General features: G+C 35.8%; 3 protein-coding genes across 3 annotated transcripts; all 3 read left to right on the top strand.

Annotated features, from left to right (window-relative positions):
* The first annotated feature begins 6,478 nt into the window (after nt 1-6,478).
* Nucleotides 6,479-8,778, top strand: LOC104750036 (putative serine/threonine-protein kinase PBL6). The gene is made up of 5 exons (XM_010471763.2): nt 6,479-6,849; nt 7,084-7,322; nt 7,425-7,614; nt 7,713-8,104; nt 8,198-8,778. The coding sequence occupies exons 1-5, from the start codon at nt 6,696-6,698 to the stop codon at nt 8,588-8,590; spliced, it is 1,368 nt and encodes a 455-aa protein (XP_010470065.2). The 5' UTR covers nt 6,479-6,695; the 3' UTR covers nt 8,591-8,778.
* A 96-nt stretch (nt 8,779-8,874) lies between these two features.
* LOC104750034 (uncharacterized) lies at nt 8,875-11,954 on the top strand. The gene is made up of 7 exons (XM_010471761.3): nt 8,875-9,102; nt 9,334-9,819; nt 9,950-10,038; nt 10,130-10,229; nt 10,821-11,075; nt 11,305-11,423; nt 11,521-11,954. The coding sequence occupies exons 1-7, from the start codon at nt 8,947-8,949 to the stop codon at nt 11,801-11,803; spliced, it is 1,488 nt and encodes a 495-aa protein (XP_010470063.1). The 5' UTR covers nt 8,875-8,946; the 3' UTR covers nt 11,804-11,954.
* A 126-nt stretch (nt 11,955-12,080) lies between these two features.
* LOC104750035 (psbP domain-containing protein 2, chloroplastic) lies at nt 12,081-13,079 on the top strand. The gene is made up of 3 exons (XM_010471762.3): nt 12,081-12,407; nt 12,487-12,642; nt 12,718-13,079. The coding sequence occupies exons 1-3, from the start codon at nt 12,123-12,125 to the stop codon at nt 12,979-12,981; spliced, it is 705 nt and encodes a 234-aa protein (XP_010470064.1). The 5' UTR covers nt 12,081-12,122; the 3' UTR covers nt 12,982-13,079.
* The last annotated feature ends 8,871 nt before the right edge of the window (nt 13,080-21,950 follow it).

Here is a 21,950-nt window from a genome sequence, read left to right as displayed (position 1 = left end):
GATAAGAGCATGTGCCATGCCTCTGATACTAAATTCTCCTCTCTTGCTAAATCAACCGAAGGAGCCACAAGAATCTGCCTCTAAATCGCTGCAACTTCCTCTGCCTTCTCTTTCACCCTTTGAGAGATCCCACTAAAATGCGTTTTGTTAAGCAAGCGCAGGCTAGGCTTTAAAAGCTTCAAAGCACGCACTAACTTAAACTGAGCAGACCCGATTATGGAACTGGCTGACCACCCGGACTCAATTATATCAAGATACTCGGGATGGTCCACAATGTGATTGTAGAACTTAAAAGACTTGTTTACCACTCTGTGTAGAGTCGGAACCGAGAATAAACAAGGGGCATGATCAGACTGACCTGGCTCCAAGAATTCAGAATAAGCGTTCGAGAACGACCTACCCCAATGCTCATTGATCAGAGCATGATCAATGCGCTTAGAGATTGGATCTTCTTCTCTATGATTCCACCACGTGAATGGAAGCCCCTTAGACGGAGCTTCGAAGAGGTTAGCTTCTTGGAGGGCGAGCTCAAAATGACAAACTCCCGTGACATCTACCGGCTCGTGGGGAAAGCCAGAGTGATGCTCAGAGCGGAGAATCTGGTTGAAATCCCCTATAACTACCCAAGGGTTACTCGCCAGAGGAGTAGAAGCATGAAGGTAGGCTAACTCCTCCCAGAGCGCAATCCTTTCCTCCCGAAGATTAAAACCATACACAAAAGTAACTGTGGGGAGCCACGGGAAGCTGAATGATCAAATTCTTCACACGAGCTACACTTTGCGGGGAGCCACGGGTAAGCGACATCAATCCGGATCTCTCTCCCATCACTGAAACCCAAGACAAGCTTGGAAGGCAACTCCGCAAGCAAATCCACCTCAACTACAACCTTTGCAACCTCAAAGGTTTCCTTCCATGCAGTCTCTGGGTGAAGAGCTTTGGGATCGCCAACACCAGAAGCAATTCTGGCTAGACTCTCATCAGTGAATAAGTAGTAGGGGATTCCCCTAAACTCCACAACTACCTGAGCCTTGGTAAGCGGAGGCTTCTCCGGGGTAAAGTCAGGAGACCAAGAGGCAACGAACATTGGATGGCCGGCGATGTTCCAAAGGTTGCGACTCAACAGAATCGAACGAGACTTGGCATTGGTGACACGAAGAAGAAAGGTGCCAGGTCCAATACGGTGAACAAAGATGCGAGGGCCTGAGCGAGCCCATAGAGCATTCACCACACCGATAATTCTACCCATCTCCGGAGGAGGACCATGGAACTGGGCATAGACATAGTCCTTGAACTCCTCTTTAGCTGCTGCAACACTTTCATCAGGGATGAGAATGAAAGGAACACCAGAGACATGCTTCGTCGGGCTACCAATTTTCCCCAGACCGGCTCCTGGCTTAGCCACACTTGCGTAGGAATGAGGGGGTGCGACAAACACCTTATCCGATTTAGAAGGCACATCCGCAGGTAGAGGAGAGAACGAGGAAGTGGAAACCTCTGCACATGGAGAGGAGTTGGTGGATCCCGTGGCGGCAGGAACAGAGGCTGATGGATCTGACGGCGGAGCCATATGAGAAGCGCCTCGGGGTGAAACATTCACAGGGAGCGGACGGGTCAGATCTAGATCTGGGGCGGATTGAGAGAGATCTGTATCCGCAACATGGAGGAGAAGCTCCGCACAAACAGAAGGAATCTCCTTCTCAGGCAGAGCAACTTACTAGGTGGGAACAGAAGGAGCCTTCTTCTCAGGCGGAACAGCTTTCGAAGCAGCTTTCGAAGAGGTTTCACTGTAAGACTGGCGAGGGAACTGAGGTGGAGGAGGAACCAGAGGACGAGGTTTCTTCTTCTTCCCCATTGGAACAGAGACCCAAGTCGGCGAGGGACCGACCGACGGCGAGGAAAGAGGCGGAAGAAAACGGAGGGGTATTAGATTTTAGATGTCTTGGGAAACAGGACAGAGAGCAGAAGGAGCCTCTTCTTCTTCAAAATTGATTTTTCAATTTTGAGCTTGATCTTGTAAAGTTTATTAGGTAGTTTTGTCACATTTGCCAAGAGCTTTCAGGGAGGATCATATTACGTTAGATAATGAGTCTGATTCTAACATCACAACTATACTCAGTACCTTGTACCAAGCTTAAAATGTTACTCTTTAACCCGAGAATATATCATTATGGATGTGGTTATCACATTGTTCAAATCGAATATAATTATTCAAACGTTTCAATTTTTTTTTATGATATCACCGTTGTCTTTGCTTTGGATTCGTGTCAATCGAAGTTGTTAGAATATTCATTTAAGCAAGAGGTATTTTATTCTTTTAAGTAATTGGTACGTTTCCGCAAAAGCAGGTTATTTTGTCGAGCGACATCTTTGTATTCCCGACGATTTCCTCTGTCACTGTGTCCCTGCCCATGGATCTCTCTACCATCTTCGTCGTACTAGTCAATGATGTTAGCTCCGTCAACGCATTTTCCAACGGTGGCTGAGTTGTCTCCGTACCGACATCGTTCTTCATTTGCTTCGTTTCTTCCTGGCCGGCAGCGTGCCATGATGCTTCCCAGGTCCTCCTCGATATCGAGATCTTGTTTGCCTTCATTTTGAGATTGATTTGAATTTCAAAAGAGAGAGAGAGTAGAGAGAGAATAAAAAGTATCCTCAAAAATGTAATTTATTAATAACATTAAAAGTAGCAAATTTATCTAAAAGCCCTTTATTTATTTTCTTTTAACCCTAAAAAAGTGGTATTTTATTCTATTTGCGTCTTACCAACCATAAATGTTAAGACATATTTTTAATTATATTAATATTCAAACTTCTATAAATTTATTTAAAATTAGTTTGGGACATTTTCAAAAATATTCATTTTCTTATGTCATTTTTCAAAAATACCATATATCATGTTGTCTATTTTCAAAAATAACCTTTTTCTATGTATAGAATGACTAAGTTCTAAGCTCTAAACTCCAAATACTAAATCATATCCTTTCAAAACTATATCCTAAATGCAAAATAGAGAACCCAAACCTAAAATTTGTTTTAAAGATTATTTTAACATATTGTAATTGTGTAGAAGAAGGCAAAAAAAAATGTTCAAAAATGTATTTTTGAAAAACGGTATGTCAAAAGGGGTATTTCTAACAAATTCTAAATCAGTTATAAGGTCTCTTCTCAATTTATTCAAATTAAATACTTGATGACATATATATGTTGTTAAATATTTAGCTGATTATATTTTAAAGTGAATCAAAATGTATTATTAAAATCATTATTATGTTTAGGTTGTTTCATGAATAATTCCCCAAATCTATTTTCTGTTTTTTAAATAACATTTCTAAAATGTCTTTATAACAAATGCTATTTTTTTATTTAATGGCATATTAAAAGGATAAAAATAACCTCGGATGAAAGAGCTGAAAATTTTGTTTTAAGAAGATGATGTGACAATTTTAAATAATACAAAAAGTGCATTACATGTATAAAAGTGAATAATATTTATTATGAATCTCTTTTCTTGTTTCTCAAAACAATATAAGGCACCATTTTCATCACACTTGAATTAAAGGGCTGTTACTGGAGAGGTGATTTCTAAATCCATATGAAATTCAAAATTATAAAAGTCAAAACACATGAATTTTGAAATAACATGTTTTATCTTTGGATTTGAATGTTTCTATTTTACACTTTCAAATCCATTCAAATCCATTTAAAACATATTGTGGATTTTGAAATCCAAAAAAAATTATTAAATGAATAACATGGTATTTTAACAAGTATTTGTAAACTATATAACCAATAACACATAATTTTGATAAATATTTTAAAATCAATAATTGAATAATACATGATTTTTGTTTGGATTTTCAAATCCGTTAAAGTCATAGAACAAATAACCCCATCTAATATTAATAAATTTTATATAGTAAATGCATTATTCACCCAACATACGCCCCAAAAAAAATATGTCTCAAATGATTCTAAAATGATGCATTTGAAAAATAGACAATATTTCGAATATATACAAAAAATTATTTTTTACATATTAGAGATTTGTTTTCATTAGAGTTTGACATTTTATTTTCAATAAGATAATTCGTTTTTGTTTTATATAATCTACCATTTACCTTCTACTTGAACTTGTTTGTGACTTTTTTTTTTTTGGTGCATGACCAAAGTATTCACATGCATACAAACAAACCTATTTATAAACCTTTGGATGCATTCTTGATTAAAGACTAAACTAATTAACCATACAAAATTCTATAGAATTTATTGTATATTGACATTTGCATTTCGATGGTTATTTATGGTAAATTTCAATATGTTGTCTTGGCTATAAGCTTTCGATATTGGACACTCAAATTCATTTAAAATTAAAATAGATATATAAGTTGTCAAAAAAATAAACAATAGGTTGACTTCTTTCTTTCTTTATCTGAATTTTATTAAGACCTAAAAATACAAGCAGCTGAAATGAAAGTCCACGAAAACAACTAATAAAAACATAACCATTTTTCTGTTTTCTTGGCCAACAAAACTTCTTGTAAGTTTTTTTGGGGTTCATTTAGTTTATTGTGCGCTTACAAGACATCAAATGGAATATGAAAACAATGTAGTCCTTTAACGATTTTTTTAGGTCGAAAAAATATTATAATAATCTTAAATTAAATTATCCACATATAATTGTTGAACAAGCTATAAAACAGATATGAAACAACAGAATAAAAATCTAAAATTCCACAACCAAGCTTAGCCAAATTATGAGCGACTATATTATAACATCTTTTTGTAAAGACAAATCTAATTCGACGTAACTTCTTCATCCAAAGGTGCAGATTCATAAAAGAGGTATTAGTGGATAAACTGTTAATTGCATTGATCAGTATTTTACAATTACCTTAAAAAATCACGGATGTAAATTCGATTAACCTTAGTCTTTTAACGACTCATATCTTTGTTTTTTAAGCTAAAACCACCAATATTATCATACAATTGAATTTTCGAATGAGATTTCTAGCATGTAGCTCTTTTTGAGTATTTTGAATTTTAAGACAAATTAGCCTGGTATGGCTAATGGCAGGAGAAAATTCTCTTCGACCATCAGAGGCGACTTGCCTGGTAAAGTCGTTGACGGCACACGACACTCTTCTCATTTTGGTTTCAACTTCTAGTACCAGAGACCTTAAGCTTCTAGCGTTCTCTTCTGAAGCTTCAAATCCCGCAATAAATCCATACCCAACATATGTTCCCTCAGCGGAGATGCTCGACCCCCTTAATCGGACTTCCATTCAACCCGACCGCCGCGTGAATCACCCTCTGCCTCCGAGTGAGAAACTAGGGTTTCTTTTGGTGGGCTTTTCAATCCTCAGCCCATTAAGGGTTTGGAGTCCATTAACAAAAGGTGTTTCTCAAATTCTTCATCCGCGTATACTCAGGTTTGATCGGAACTTAAATCTCTCCCACTCTAGGCAACCTTTGTGTAGATTTATGGAACCATTTGTTCGAAGACTGCATTTGGATAGTAAACTACCATTGTTACTAGTTTGGTTAAAGACTCCTTTCGACAACCTGTTATTAGAATCACCTAGAGATCTTCCATATGAAGTTAGCAACTGGAATGAACTCGACATTATGATCCAGACCATATGGCGTTGTGATTACCGGTGTATCTTCAGGCCTTCTTCTTTATCATCCTGTATGCTTCTAGATACTCTTAAACTGCAATGTATCAACTTATTGAAGTATCCTACTAAAAACCTGAAGTCTAGTGGCATTATGACCCCATCTCCATGGAGTGGGTGTTACCACTTTAGCTATCAGAGTTCTACACCGAAGCATAACATCTCCAGAAACGTCACCACCATCCGGGCCACAGCCCACCGAATACCTGCCAAGGCAATGCTTATGCTCCTACCCCTCTCCCTGGAGAGCTCTTTGGCCGTGATTCACCTCTCAACGTCACAAAGTCGTATGACCGTGACTACTTTGTCAGCACTCGGATTCTTCGATGTTGATCAGTCTTGCAACAATGATCTCACATGTCTCAGCTTGCTTCTTAGTGGCTGCCTCACAGCTCTCTTGGATTATTGCTTGATGTTTTATATCTTTTTTTTTATGACTTTGGGGAAATTATACCTCTGTAACTTCTTTAACCTAACCTGTTGAACTCTGAAATTTCAATTTCGTTCCTTTGTATTGTTTCTATTTGAATGACTGGAAGCCTACTTTTATTCAAAAAAAAAAAGACAAATTAGCGGTTTAATTCATCTGTAGGTGAAAAAGAAAAAAAGAAAAAAGTTGAAAGGTTAAAAAAGACAGAGACTGTAGCAAGCAAAAAAGGTTTTGACCAAGCTCCCACAGTTTTACTTTTACTACTTTACAAAAGACACAATTTAACCGCACGCACCTCATTGGTTACTATTAATAACCCTTATGGTGCACCTTCCCGTAGACAATAACTACGTTTCTTCTTTCCTTTAAAAAAGTTCAAATTAAGCATCTCTCTCACTTTGCCCTCTCCTCTTCTCTCTCTCTCTCTCTCTCTCTCTCTCTCTTTCGTAACTCTTCCTCTTCTTCTTTCCCCGAAAATCAGATTTTTTTTTCCCTTTTCCACATTTTCCCTTTATTCTCTGTGTTAATTCTGAATCTCTAGGGTTTTTTTCCTTTCTCCAACGAGAGAGAGAGAAGCTTCTAGATTTCAGATGGGTTGTTTCGGACGCACCGTGAAATCTAACAAACGATCAGAGACCAAAACCACGAAGAAGAATGATGTCACCTCCCCAAAAAAACTCACTAACGATCCAAACATCGTTCATAAGAACATCAATCGAGACAATCAAACGCAACCCAGCTCAGGTTTTTCCCAAAAAAACAAAAAAAAAATCCGATTTTTATTTCTCTCAAATTCGGAATCTTTCGATGTGGGTGTTATCTGTTTTAGTAGTCTTCGATCTGGGTTTCGTTTTGTTTTTGCTACATTGCATAAAAGCTGTTTCATTTGTTAGATATAATTAGGTTTTGTTGTGTTGTTATTGTTTTCATTCATGGATTCATCTTTAATGTGTGTTTGTTGTCATGTGTTTGTTGTAGATTGTTTAAAAGTTAGTCTATGTGGAGATGTAAACAAGGAAGTAGATACTAAGGAGGAGGATCAATTAGCTTTGGATGCAAAGGATACTTTGGTTGAAGATGAAGTTTCAGGGAAGAAAGCTCAGACTTTTACGTTTGGACAACTCGCTGTTGCTACCGGAAATTTTAAGTCCGATTGTTTTCTAGGTGAAGGAGGCTTTGGTAAAGTTTACAGAGGTTTCATTGAGAAGATTAACCAGGTTTGTTTGTTTATGTGTCTTGATCTCTAATCAAACATTGTGGAATGTGGTTAGCTTGTTAGAGGAGGATTTTAAAGAGTTTTTGTAATGGTGTTTCGATAGGTTGTTGCTATTAAGCAACTTGACCGGACTGGTTCTCAAGGAATTAGGGAGTTTGTGGTTGAAGTCTTGACGTTAAGTCTTGCTGACCATCCGAATCTTGTGAAGCTTATCGGTTTTTGCGCTGAGGGTGTTCAGAGACTATTGGTGTATGAGTACATGCCACTAGGGTCTTTGGACAACCACCTCCATGGTATGTTTTGTATCTTTCTTTAAAGCAACATGACTTGTTTATAAACATGCTTTGTTTATAATGTTATAACTTGTTGTCGTATGTTCTGTTTTCTTTAGATCTTCCTCATAGTAGAAAACCGCTAGCGTGGAACACTCGGATGAAAATTGCGGCTGGTGCAGCGAGAGGTCTAGAGTATCTCCACGATACAATAAAGCCTCCTGTGATCTACCGTGATCTCAAGTGTTCGAATATCTTGCTCGATGAAGAGTATCACGCAAAGCTCTCAGATTTTGGGTTAGCTAAAGTAGGACCAAGAGGGAGTGAAACTCATGTTTCCACAAGGGTTATGGGAACATACGGATACTGTGCTCCTGATTACGCATTAACAGGACAACTCACATTCAAATCAGATGTATACAGTTTTGGAGTTGTTCTTTTGGAGCTTATCACTGGAAGGAAAGCGATCGATAACACGAGACCACGTAACAAACAAAGTCTAGTCGAATGGGTAAAGATTATAAAGTCTCAAACTTTAATTATAACTTTTGCTTTTCCTCCTTTATCTAGCTGAGCACAGTTCACACTTTTGGTAACCTTACAGGCACGTCCGTTGTTTAAAAATAGGAATAATTTCAAGAAAATGGTTGATCCGTTGATGGAAGGAGAATATCCAATTAGAGGAGTGTACCAAGCACTTGCAATAGCTGCAATGTGTGTTCAAGAACAGCCTAGTATGAGACCGGTGATAGCGGATGTTGTAATGGCTTTGGATCACTTAGCTTCTTCCAAATATGATCATGGCCATCATCATAGACGAAATCATTCTAATGTGACAGAGACGAGAGGCGACGATGAAGAGAAGAAAACACTACCCGAATCTAATGTGACAGAGAAGAGAGGCGATGAAGAAGAGAAAATAGTAGTACCCGAATCTAATGTTTGTGTGGAGGAAGAGAAACAAGAGAACAAGATTTGCTCAGATCAAGCGACTTAATGATCAGCAATGTTTCTTTATTTTGAACACATAACAAAAAAGATTGTTAGAGATTTTTTGATTTGTAGAAGAATGCTTATGTAAGCAAACAGTTTTGTTCGATTTAGAAATGAAGATGATCTCACGTGAAGCAATCAAATAAAAAACCGGTTTATCACAATCGATTGAAAGGTCCGGCTTTTCCCAAACCAACTAACCGGGTTATCGATTTTCCAAATGACACCGGTAGCCTTATAACTTCTCCTAAATTACAATTATGCCACAAGTATATAAAGGTTTAACCCGGAAGCGAAGGCTTAAAGTTAAGAGCAACGGCCGCCGCGAAGCTCTAAACCTCCAAAGAAGCAAAAAAAACAATGGCGAAAGGCGACGATAATGTGCAGAGGAAGAAGAACAAAGTGACGAGGAAGAAGATGAGTAGAAAAAACGATTCCGCCACTGTTTCTGCTCGCATCGCTGCCATTATCGCCGCCAAGAAACGCCGCAAGTCTGGTAAACGCAGCATGTGTCAGGTATCATCTCCTCACTCTTTTACACACACTATTCGATTCGATTTTTAGGGTTCTATGAATCTGTATATTTCTACTACATCTACGAGCTTGAGCTTGAACGAGTTTTGAAAATTGGAAATGTTTAATTTGGTAGAGAAGAGTGAATACTCTTAGGGTTCGCTGAAACTGTAAATTTTGAAATTGGAGACGTCTTTGGTGAATTAATTCATTTGGTTTTGTATTGAATCTTAGGGAATGTGTTTCAGTCTTCCTACACCTCAAGACCCATATAATGAGAGGCAGGGTAAAGCTGATATCACCAAGAAGAAGAAGAAGAAGAAGAAGAAGAATAAGGTGAAGAGTAGAGATAAAGAAGACAAGAAACCATCTCCTATGTCCATTGACGGTGTTGAGAAGATGGATGGTCCATCAAAGTTTCTGATGTCAAACCTGAATGAGATAGAGAACTCGTTTCGCAAAGATGGCACATACAGTGAACAGCATGACAAGTTTTTGTTCACTAGCACTTGGGGAATTGAGTTCTGGAAATGTTTTTTATCTGGGAAAGATATTGTAGAGACAAGTGGAATGCCTTCTACTGTTGAACAGATTGCGTGGATTGTTTCAACCGCAGCAGATGCTATTGCTAAACGGGAGAAAGACGAGGAGGAGGATGAGTCAATTGGAAACAGCCCTTTTCTTTTGTACCTTGTGCCATCTCAGTCCAAAGCTTCTCAGGTTAGAACCATAACGTCTAGCTGCGTGACTGTTTTCTTTCTTTAGTGCAGCTGGTTTCATTCACTCTGATTTTATTTGTATTAATCGTGATGAGAGACGTAATGCAGCCATTTTGTTTAATCATGCTTAGGTTCGATCGGTTTGTAAGGCACTGAAAAGTATTGGAATTCACACAGTGAGCTTACACCAAGGAGCGTCACTAGATCATCAGATTTCCGGGTACGTCTAACCAGTCCATTACATTGTCTTTTTCTTTTTGCAGTCGAGTCTGTTTTACATATTTTCTGACAAGCTGCCTTTCGAGCTGTAGATTGAAAAGCGTCGAGCCTGAGTTTATAGTTGCTACACCTGAGAGACTTTTGGAGATTGTCAACTTGAAGGGAGTTGATATATCGGGTGTTTCATTGCTGGTATGCTAAAATATATCTCCTGTTTCATTATACTGCAGTCCAAACATTTCCAAATCGTTTTACTATAAATAAACGTACTAGGCTTCAAATTGAATTGTTTCAGTTTAAATTTTATGTTGGCTTCTGTAGTGGACGAAGCTGGTTGGCAGGTCTTTTTTTTGTTTTATTATGAATGATGTTTGTAGGTTTTGTTCCTTTTCGAGCTTTCAAGAATATACCACCAACCAAGTCCGTCTGCTGCCTGATTTGGATTGATATTTGTATGCTATTTTGAATGATTGTCTCAGTGTTTGTCCCACTATTGATTGCTAAATCTAAGGTTCTTACTGGTCTTGGCGGCTTTCCCAACATCATTCTGAGTTTCCTGTTTTAGTGGAAGTCTGATCCTTATAGCTACATATCTACTTAGTCCACACCTTGCCATAAGAAGAAATGCTCATTTCTTGGCAGTTTTCTCTGTATTTTAATGTTATGGAGAACCTTTATTGGGTCTAAACTCTAAATGTTTTCTTTTGTATCATGGTATGGAGCCTCTTCATCCTATATCTAAGAGCATTCGACACTGCTAATTGATTTCTCACACTTACACAGGTCGTCGATGAACTAGGTTCCCTTTGCAGTTGTGGTTATCTAGATGCTGTTAAATCCATTAAGCAGGCCATTTCTAGCAAACACCAATCAGTAGTTTTCAACGACAGTTTTACTGCTACCACTATTCCGGCAGTCCAGGGTCTTTTGGGGAGATCAATCAACAGAGTTACCGTCAGTGATTCTGTTGCCAGCCAAGGCTCTTATATTATCCAGACTGTAAATGTCTGCTCCTCAGAAGATAAAAAGCTAGAGAAGGTACATCACATGATACCTTATTTTTGTATCTACAGCACCATAGATTTGAATGTTTTGTGAATGTGAGATTGTAAGAAAGTAAAAAAAGTTGTTAAAGTTTAGAATTAAAAACAAACAGTTACAGAAGTAGCATTCAGTAATAGATGGCTTACATATAAAAAGTGGATGGCTCTTCTACTGTGATATGTGAACTGTTTACTAAAACCAAATATTTACGTTTCTGTCGCAGTTTGCAGAGCTTCTGGATTCATCTTCGTCGAAGATAATACACATTATTACAAAGGAGGAAAATTTCGGAAAGATAAGGGCTCTACTTAAGCTCAAGGGTATCTCAGAGGTCAAAGAGAGGTAAGAGCTTATCAACTTTACTGTATTATTATGGAAGGTCCCATAGCTTTTGCCATACTAATTTGTTCACTTTTTTTTCTTTTGGCTTTGGCTTCAGCCGTAAACCTTTGGCACACTTGATTGATATCGAACAGTTGGATACAGCAGTTATGAGGGACTTTGAAACCGTTCTACTTCCAGATTTTTTCCCATCAATCGAAATTTACACTCAGATTCTGACAAGCATGGCTAGAGAGAGCGTTCACGGTGTACTTCAAAGCTTTATAACAAAAAAGGAGGCCAAGTCTTATCAAGCTGGACCATTGGTGAATGTCCTGGAGAGTTGTGGTCAGAACGTGCCTGATCCTTGGAAGAATTTATCTGTTGCTATATCTGATTGATCAGATGTTGTCTCGAAAACATCTTTGTTTTGTTCCATTGAAGTTTTAAGCTGCAGAAAATTTTGGTTTAAGTGATCAAATTTTCACTGTGAGTTTTTGAGTAAACCAACAAAGCTTTGTGCTAATGATTCCTTTTTTTGTTTGGCTGATATTTTTTTGTCTTCTGTTCTTCTTACCCATGTGTCTAATCCGGATAAACCAAACCGATGTGTACCATCGAATTAGATTGGTATTTGTGTAAAAACTAAAAAGATCTGAATAAACTAAAGATTGGGACTTTAACGGCAAACATGTGATAAGGAGGAGGAAGAAGCAAAAAATGTGGTCATCAAGCTTCTTAGCTTCTCCTCCCAAATTGTCTCTCTTCTCATCATCTTTGTCTCATCACAAGAAGATCCATAAGCAGCAGATCCTCTGCTTTACCCAGAATCCTTCATCCACCATTGGCATCACTCTTCTCAGCAAAAGACACTTGAATCTCTCGATTCTCACTCTTTTATTCAATGGGTTCTTGTTGGATAAGGCCACATCCACCGCAGACCTTCAAAGATACACTGATTCCAACAATGGCTTCACTCTTCTCATACCCTCTTCTTATACCAAGGTACAATTCAATTCGGAACTGAATTACAAAAATTTGTGTATTCACTCACTCCAAATGCTGAATTGTTTTGATTTAAAAGGTAGAGAAAGCAGGAGCCAATGCTCTGTTTGAAGAACAAAACAATGGAAGCAACAATATTGGAGTTGTAGTGAGTCCTGTCCGTATAAAGAGTCTTGAAGACTTTGGTGATCCTCAATTTGTAGCTGATAAGCTCATTAACGCTGAGAAACGAAAGGTTCGTCTCCTTCTCAAAACCCCAATACAAAAATGTGTTTCGTGGAAGCTTTAATGTGGTTTTGTTTGAAATCAGGAAAGTACAAAGGAAGCTGAAGTTGTATCAGTTGGAGAGAGATCAGGACAAGGACAACAACAACAAGTGTATGAGTTTGAATACAAGATTGATAGCACGAGAGGAGGGATCAAGAGGGTTTTCTCGGCTGCGTTTGTGAGTTCTAAGAAGCTTTATCTATTGAACGTTGTTCATTCAGACAAACCAGAGAACCCTTTGGATTCAAGTACGAGGATGTTGTTGGAACAAGTTCTTCACTCTTTTGATGCTCTGCCTCTCTCATGACATGACCCACCCCCAAATAAAAACTATGTTTCTTGTAGTGGGCTTTTTGATGGGCTTTTGTTGAGCCCAATAAATTTGAGATTTCTTTTGTTACAAAATCTGTTCCTAATTTGTGTGTGTGTGTGTGAATAACATGCAAATACAAGTTTTGAATTCGGATAATGACACAACAATAACACTATTGTAATCGACTTATTAAATCATATATATGTATTTGTTTGAAAGCCTAAATGAAAACAAAATCTTTCACAAAATACTCAACTGTTTAGTATTTTTTTTGTCAGACAAATTAAATGATACGTATAAAATAAGAAGAAGAAGATGTGTGACACTTATGGCTTTGTGATTAATTTTGGGATAGAGTTATCGTATCTTACGGTCTATATGTTTTTCTGTTTATCAACAGTAATTAAGGAGAGAAACTAATTTTTTTTCCACACCGACGATTAGTCCTGGGCGTTCGGGTATTCGGTTCGGGTTCGGGTATATCCATTCGGGTATCGGGTATTTTGGATATTGAATTTACTATCCATAAGAGAACCGAATCTAATCGGATCGGTTCCGGTTCGGTACTCATTCGGTTCGGGTTGGTTTGGATAGTTGATATAAGAACCGAACCAGAACCGAAAATTTCGGTTATTAATGGGTTTGGTTCTTAAATATACAAACCTACTAAATAACACCCAAAATTATCCGAAACTACAAGTACAATAGTTCAAAAGTTACAATCATTCAAAACAATCCCAACAATAAGAACATGTTATCAGATATCAAGTTTCAAAAGGTAGAAAGAGTTAAAGAGATTAAAGGAGAATAAGGTTTAGAGTTTGAGATTTGAAAAGTAGTAGAATCAAACTGGTAGTTCTTCCATCTGCAACTTCTTTTTTTCTCCTACTGCCTGAAATATATTAGATCACAAAGTCAGAATACATAATAATATACTCGGTTCTTAAAAAGAAGGAATACTAAGAAAGGTACATGAGTCATTGTCGTGTGTTTGTTTAATTGCCTTGTTCTTCACTTGCGAACTGAAACTCTACACAATGAAAAACATATAATCATTAAGCTTTTAAACATTGACAACAAGACAAAAGGCAGACAATTGGTAAACTTAAAATCTGGATGTGTTACCTTTTTCAAGTTGATCTTGCTCTTCAATATCAGCAACCATTTGTGCAAAGTTTTCCACTCCCTTTTCACCTATGTGATGGTCAGCCTTCATCCATTGTTCAGTGCACATCAAGACCTCAATCATGTAATGAGTTAAGCAACTCCTTTGTGGAACAAGAATCTGACCACTAGTGCTAAAAGCAGACTCCGAAGCAACTGAAGAAACTTGCATAGCTAGAATATCTCTAGCTAGTTCAGATAAAACTGGAAACCTTGTTGAATTGAACCTCCACCATGACAACACATCATATTCGGTTCCTAATAAACTGCTCTTTGGATTCTCAACGCTTTCCTTTAAGTATATATCAAGCTCTGTCTTTGTTTCATCATATCCCTCTTCATTAACCAACTTGTTGTAAACAGAAGCCATCCCCTCAGTCCCCACTTTGACTTCAACATCCGCAACATGATAAGCAGGGCGATGTCCTCCAGCAGTTGTCCCACCTTGAGAGGCTGATGATGCAAAACCTGGTGGGTTAGATCGATTTGTATTATACTCCTCAAACAACTTAACCATAACATCAGATACTGACTCACCAAGCCACTTAGATTGCAACGACCCTTTACCATATAGGGTTTCAAAACACAGATTAGCAAACTTCATCTTATTCCTAGGATCAAAGACACTAGCAATAATCAAAAGCCTATTGATATTATCTAAACCATCCCAGTACTTGTCAAATTTCCCTCTCATTGCTTCAGCTTTAACACTTAAATCCAGATCAGCACTCTTACTCACTGTAGTTAGATGATTATCAATATCACAAATCTCACTATAGACTTTATGAGAGCAAACCGTCGTAGATGCTGAAACAACTAATGTAGATTGGTAGAAGACTGTGAGAATATCAATCAATCCATCAACCTTATCCCAATCAGCTTTCAACGGAGGCCCAACTCTCATTTGACCATTATCCATTTCTAGAAAATGATCACTGTAAAGCTTGTCTTCTGCTTCCATCTTGTCAAACCCGTGTCTAAACTTAAGAGCTCTAGTCAACATGAGAAATGTAGAGTTCCATCTAGTTCTGACATCCAAAGTCAAACTACCTCTAGTAATTCTCCCTGAATCTAGCTTATGCTCAAATGATTCAAGCCTATTACCTGAAGCTCTCACATACACCACAGCATTACGAACTGCAGCTACACTCTTACTCATTTCACTGAAACCATCTTTGACAATGAGGTTCAATATATGGGCACAACAACGGACATGCATCATACAACCAGATAATATCAATGCATGAGGACTTATTTCTTGAAACTTCTCCACAAATATCTTAAGAGCATTTGTATTGGCTGTAGCATTATCAACTGTAATTGTGAAGACCCTCTCTATCCCCCATTCTGCCAAACAATCTAGAAGAACATCAGCTATGGTTGCTCCTTTATGGTCCAAAACATGCTTAAACCCGATGATCAACTTTCTCAACCTCCAACAAGAATCAACAAAATGACAAGTAATTACCATGTAGCTTGCTCCTGTGCTTTGTGCGACCCAAATATCAGTAGTGAGAGAAACTCTTTGCTTCTGAGCTACAAGCATTTTCTTCAAGGCATCTTTTTGGCTCACATACATTAGAACAATATCTCGAGTGGCTGTCCTTCTGGAATGTGGCTGGTAAAGTTGAACCCGCCTGCAGAAGTGTCTCCATGCTATACTTTCAATGAAGGCAAGAGGAAGCTCACCTAACACCAACATCTCATTACATGCCTCTCTAAAAACTGCTTCTGTTACTCTGCCCACTTGCATGTTCCCAGTAGAAACTCCACTACCGCTATTCAAATTTTGCTGAGTCGATCTTTGCTTCCAAGCGATGTATGACTTGCATGTTGTAAGATGTTTGGCCAAATTTGAAGTTCCTGAAGTGGTCGCACACTTCAACCCTTGACAACAATAGTTGCACTTGCATCTGTTTCTATTATCTGGCAGCCTTGTAAAATGAGCCCACACCGGAGACCTTGTTTTCATTTCTACTTGGGAAGTAGACCCAGTAGCTCTTGTTTTGGCTTTCCTCTTGCAACCGGTTTCATCATCTTCAACATTTATATAATCCTCCTCACCCTCACCCATAACTTCATCTTCTTCTCCATCCACAAAGTTTTCTTGGCAGGACGAAATAGGCATCTACACAATCGAGATATGCAAACAACAACAAAAAAGTCACTATATGCATCATAACTAATCATAAGTATAGATTTATAATCGAGCCTACGAAAATCTACAAAATTATAAATATATAAACAATAACCTTAATGAATTGAATCTATGAAAATGAGAAACTTTATAAACAATCACGAGTTCACGACATTGAGTGATAATTACCTTGAATACAACCAAAGAATCGACGAAAGAGAAGATCAGATAAGTGAAAACAAAACCAACTCTCTGCCTTCGTTCTTCACTTCTTGTTGTTGTCGGCGCGGCGAAGAGGGAAGCAAGATATTAGGTTTAGGCGTTTAGGATTATTTAGATTACATAATAGATATGTTTATGGTGGGCTTAACGAGATATATTATCAAAATTCCTAATGGGCTTTGGTGTATTGGACTTATACATATATAAATATTAGTGGGCTATTAATGTGATCTGTTATTTTCGGATAACCGAATGGATATCGGGTAATATCCGAACCGAACCGATATCCATGGATATCTAATATACTATCCAATCGGTTATTACCCCTTATCCGAACCCGAACCGAAACCGAAATATTCGGTTCGGTTCGGTTCGGTCCATTCGGTTCCGGTTATCTGCCCAGAACTACCGACGATAATGAGAATAATAATTGTAATAATATTTCACCTTAAATAATTCACCCAAGTAGACAAACATAGGTGAAATCTTAATTTTTCCCTATTGAGCATAATAAATTCTCTACATTTTGGTTTTGACTGCTCCTGTTGTAGTCATATTATTCATTTTTATTTCAAACATGAGATATCATATATATGGCATATAATGCGATAAGGTATATCTGTGTATATTACCATATACTATATGGTTGGTGATGTGATTGTTCATGTACAATAAAAGTTTTATGAGTTATAACGATTGCATGAACTTAAAACTATATAAAAAATCGTTTCACAAAATGTTTTTGTTGAACGATTGACGTATCGGGCTAGCTCTATTTCACCTAACTGTATATTTAAATTTCTCCAAACTGAATTATGTTGGGATACAATCTAAGTCCCATATCTGAAATTTGAAAAGATTATCAATAATATATAAAAGGTTAGGGTCAATCCACTAATTGCCAATTAGTTTTTAGTTAGAAGTTCAAGATAAACCCAAATTTAACAAATTATAATTCTCATGCTAATAAAATTTGTTATTTCTAACTGAAACATTACACTTTAACATAATGTTTGTACGTACGTTTAAAATAATCCATTAATCCCACGAGGTACAAAATATTGGAACACAACGACCATTTATAATAATCATATAAAAATCATTACTTTTTTTTGTTTGTTTGTCAACATGCATACTTGTGGTCGTGGATATGAAACCTGCTGGTAACAAACAAACAGTATAACTAACTATTAAGCTTACTTGATATGGTTACATAATCAAATCAACTATGTACTTTAACGACAATACTATTTGAGAGAAATAACAAAGGAATGTGTCAAAATGTCAAAGTATGTGAGGAAAAGGTGTGTGTGGAGTGGAGGAGATATCAGAATTGAATTGAATGGGATAAGTAAGTAAGTAACTGCATTGACTCCAGAAGATTGGTTAATAAATTGTGTATGGGAGGAGAAAAGAAAGAAAGAACAGAAAAAGTCAGCAATTTCAGAACTTAGAAAAGAAAGGTACGGACAGTGTCTGCCATATTTTGATCAGTCACTCGTCAAATCATCTCTCTCTTTTTTCTTTTAATAGTTTTTTCGTATTTTTGTTCCTTCTTCTAGCTTAACCTTTTTGTATTTTTGTTAATTAACTAAATTTCATGTATCTTATTTCTGTAACGTGTCATATTTGGGATCAAAAGATTCAACTTTTAAATAATGATTTTATATTCAACTGCTGTTTTACGATTGAAGTTTTATTAATTTGTATTTTTATGAACGTACTTGTTCAAAATGCTACAATCTTCATGTTAGAAATATAATTTATTTGAGTTCAAAAAATGTAATTTCTCAATTTTACATACTAATTAGGACACACGACATCTTTAGTTATACATCAAAATTTGAAATACAAAACCATAAAACTATATTATATCCAAAACAGAGATAAAATTAAAATGTTTGGATACAATTACACCAATCTATATTTAAAATGTTTGGTGTGACACCTCCAGGCTTCTGTGATGTGAGTCATCTTCTAAGATGAAAAAGAATCACATACATGATGTACATGTTGATGGACAAAAATAATCTATTGAACGGTCACTGTTAGATATGTATAAATATATATGCAACTAATTAGAACGTGTATCACATTCATTAACTTCAACGGACTTGGGATGTTAAGGTCTCTATCGTTTATCCAGAAGATATAGTTTAGTTTTGATAATGAAATCTCAATTTTTGTAAGGCAAAGTTGACTTACACACTGACACGTCGCTTATAATCATAAATCAATATTTTTAGCTGAAAAGAAACATTTAGACCTCGGCAAGAATGAAATGTCTTGGAACCAAAATTATTTAACTTTCTTTTTCATGAACACATATCAATTTTCTTAAAGAAAGCGTTTCAAATTCCTTAAATTGAAATATTAGGATTTAAAAAATATATACATCAAGCTTCTTATAAAATTTTACCATCACATATGTATTTATGGAAGTACGTAATAAATTAAATTCAAGAAAGAACTGTCGAATCAAGACTTTAGAAATTGCACTATCCAAGTGATCAGATTTTATTTGTGACATATGAATGAAATTATATATTAATTAATTTAAATAAAATAAGAAAACCTTTAATCTGAACAGATAAACGCAGTAAAATTATATAAAACTGCTTGATGACAACTATTAGTTTAAAAAATTTGTGATTCAAGAAACATGAAATTTTAGCAAATTTTAAATTAAATATAGGTGATTGTATCTTAAAAATGGATCCGAAATGGTTATATGCTCGCGCGTGTAGTATAGTAACTTGAAAAAATGAGTTTGACATTCTTTTTGAGATAATTTATATGGTCCAACTTCGCGCAGTTACTTCATCTATTGGTACGTCGTTGTTGTAGGTTTACAAATCGTAACTAGTTTACAGATTAGTTATAGTATATGATTCAATGTATATGAACGTACGTGTGTACGTGAATGAAATTAAAAAAAGACGGAAGCATACGTACGCGCATCATCGTGCAATAAAGTGTTCTCATAGAATTTTTAGTTTGAAAAAGAGACAAATGGGGACAAAAGAGAGGAAATGCGAAACAGCAAAAGAGCTGTTTGGTATTTTACCAACAGTTTAGGATTTAATAAGAATGTTGACAGAACACTACGCATTTATGTGAATGAATACAACATTTTTTTTTATCTATAGAGAAAATAGAATTGAAAAAGAGACAGTACTGTTAAAAGGAAATGCAGAGGCAAATTGCAATTTGTCTGCATGCATGCATTTATAGTCTTGTCTCTTAGTATTTTTTACAAAAAGAAAAAAAGGAACAAAAAAAAAATATCGAATAAGGAATGTATACATGGTAATGTAACATAATATTAGTGTAAACATTTTAAAATTAATATTACCAATTTTAATCAGAAATGCATTATTTTGTGATTTAAGTTTATCTGTAAAATCTAAAGCAATAGTATATATGTAGATTTTTTTTTTTTTGAAGTTTACAGTTTATCAATAACAACTAATAGATATTGCAATATTAAAAACCTCAAAAACAATATATGTTTTTCAAACAAAAGTTTTTCCTAGAAAATTGATTAATAAAGACAGAGGGAAGGAATCATTAGTAAGATTATATTGGTATCACGTGTTACGAACAAAAAACATCTGCAAGGGCTGGCTATGCAAGATCAGCTCAAAACCTTGTGAGTTTTTGAATGTCTTTTAGTGTATGTGTATACACCTTCATGGTATATGAATTCATTAAGAATATAACATATTTTAGATTTTGATTAACAGTATTGTATGTTTCTTTTAGATAATTCGTTATGAAGTCCGGAACGAGGAAACCTAAACTTAACTAACTAACTATGGTGTTTTCGTTACCATATATATCCGTCCAAGAAATTAAATTGGATTTTAGTTACATAAATGGAATCATAAAAACATAACATTCAAGTTATAATGTGTGCATTTACCGATCGACCTGAAACTTTATTCACCAAGCCAACCAAATCAAAGTATAAACTAATTAGTTTTTTTTTATTGAAATGTTATTTGCGTAGAATTTAAAATTTGGAATTTCAAGACGAGAACATAAATATCCTCTAAGGCCCCAAAAAAAAAATGAATATCCAGAATCAAGAATGTTGACAGAGGGGCAGAGACAGGGCTTTAGAGCCTATAGACAACTAATAATAGGTGCGAATGCTAATGCATGCAATGTTTTTGCATGCAGACGTTAAAGTCAAAATGCTCAGTTTCTGGAGATTCTAAACAGACAATTCTATGCTGTGATGTGATATTTGAAGCACAAATTTTATGTATTGGTTTACAAAATCTGTTAACATTAATACATGTCAACTCTTACATAATATGGTATGTAAAATTAAATTAAATGTATTTATGATTAAATTATAATGTGTATGTAAATCACGAAGACATAATTAATACATAGAACGTGTATGTTTTCATTTCACATTGTTGTTACCCAATTTACTAACTTGTCTGTCCATGTAAAGATTGGAGAAAATTTACCCATTTTATTTTTCTTTTAATATGATGTGTCAACGTCATCCTGTTGAGAGAAATAAATCATAATAAAGTAATAATGACATAATCATTTAAGTTTCTCCTCATTCTCCTTTCATCCTCTCTCTCTCTCTCTCTGCATCATACATGCAAATTCATACAGAGATATATACATATTTATCTATTCTAGGTCTTGATATGATTGATCATATTTTAGTGATAATATCTATAAACCATAAAAATGTAGTTTTATCATTTGTTAATGAGTACTGGCGTTTTTCTTTGTCTTGTATGATGTTTTAACTTTCTGCACAAAACAAAATATAAAAATACTAATAAGACTGTGGTTTTTATGTTTACACAGACGGATGAGTCAATGTCTTAATTAATTGTATGAGAGAATTGTACATATTTTTTATTAAAAAAAAAACCTATTGAATGATCCACCTCGAGAACCCATGCACCTTCATTGTTTCTCTTTGATTTTTGTACATCTTCTCTCTTTTCTCTATCCTCTTAAGTTTGGCATATCATTAATTAAAGAATGTCCTAAACTATTCTACAGAAGAAGTGTAATTACATGTTTTTACAAAAGTGATTATATATCTAACGTTTCAATTTGAAACCAGTGATGTTTGAAATATTTGCTAAAGATTTCGAAATAAGATAGTTCACATTATGTGATATGGTATATAAATCTCTCCTACATGTATTAATATACAATACTGTATAAGAAAAGTGAAAACTAGTCCTGGGCGTTCGGGTATTCGGTTCGGGTTCGGGTATATCCATTCGGGTATCGGGTATTTTGGATATTGAATTTACTATCCATAAGAGAACCGAATCTAATCGGATCGGTTCCGGTTCGGTACTCATTCGGTTCGGGTTGGTTTGGATAGTTGATATAAGAACCGAACCAGAACCGAAAATTTCGGTTATTAATGGGTTTGGTTCTTAAATAT

Source organism: Camelina sativa, chromosome 16, assembly GCF_030686135.1.
Source record: "Camelina sativa cultivar CO46 ecotype springtype chromosome 16, ASM3068613v1".
Classification (NCBI taxonomy): Eukaryota; Viridiplantae; Streptophyta; class Magnoliopsida; order Brassicales; family Brassicaceae; genus Camelina; species Camelina sativa.
The sequence above is the reverse complement of the archived record's forward strand: the minus strand, read 5'-3'. Positions and strand labels throughout refer to the sequence as shown.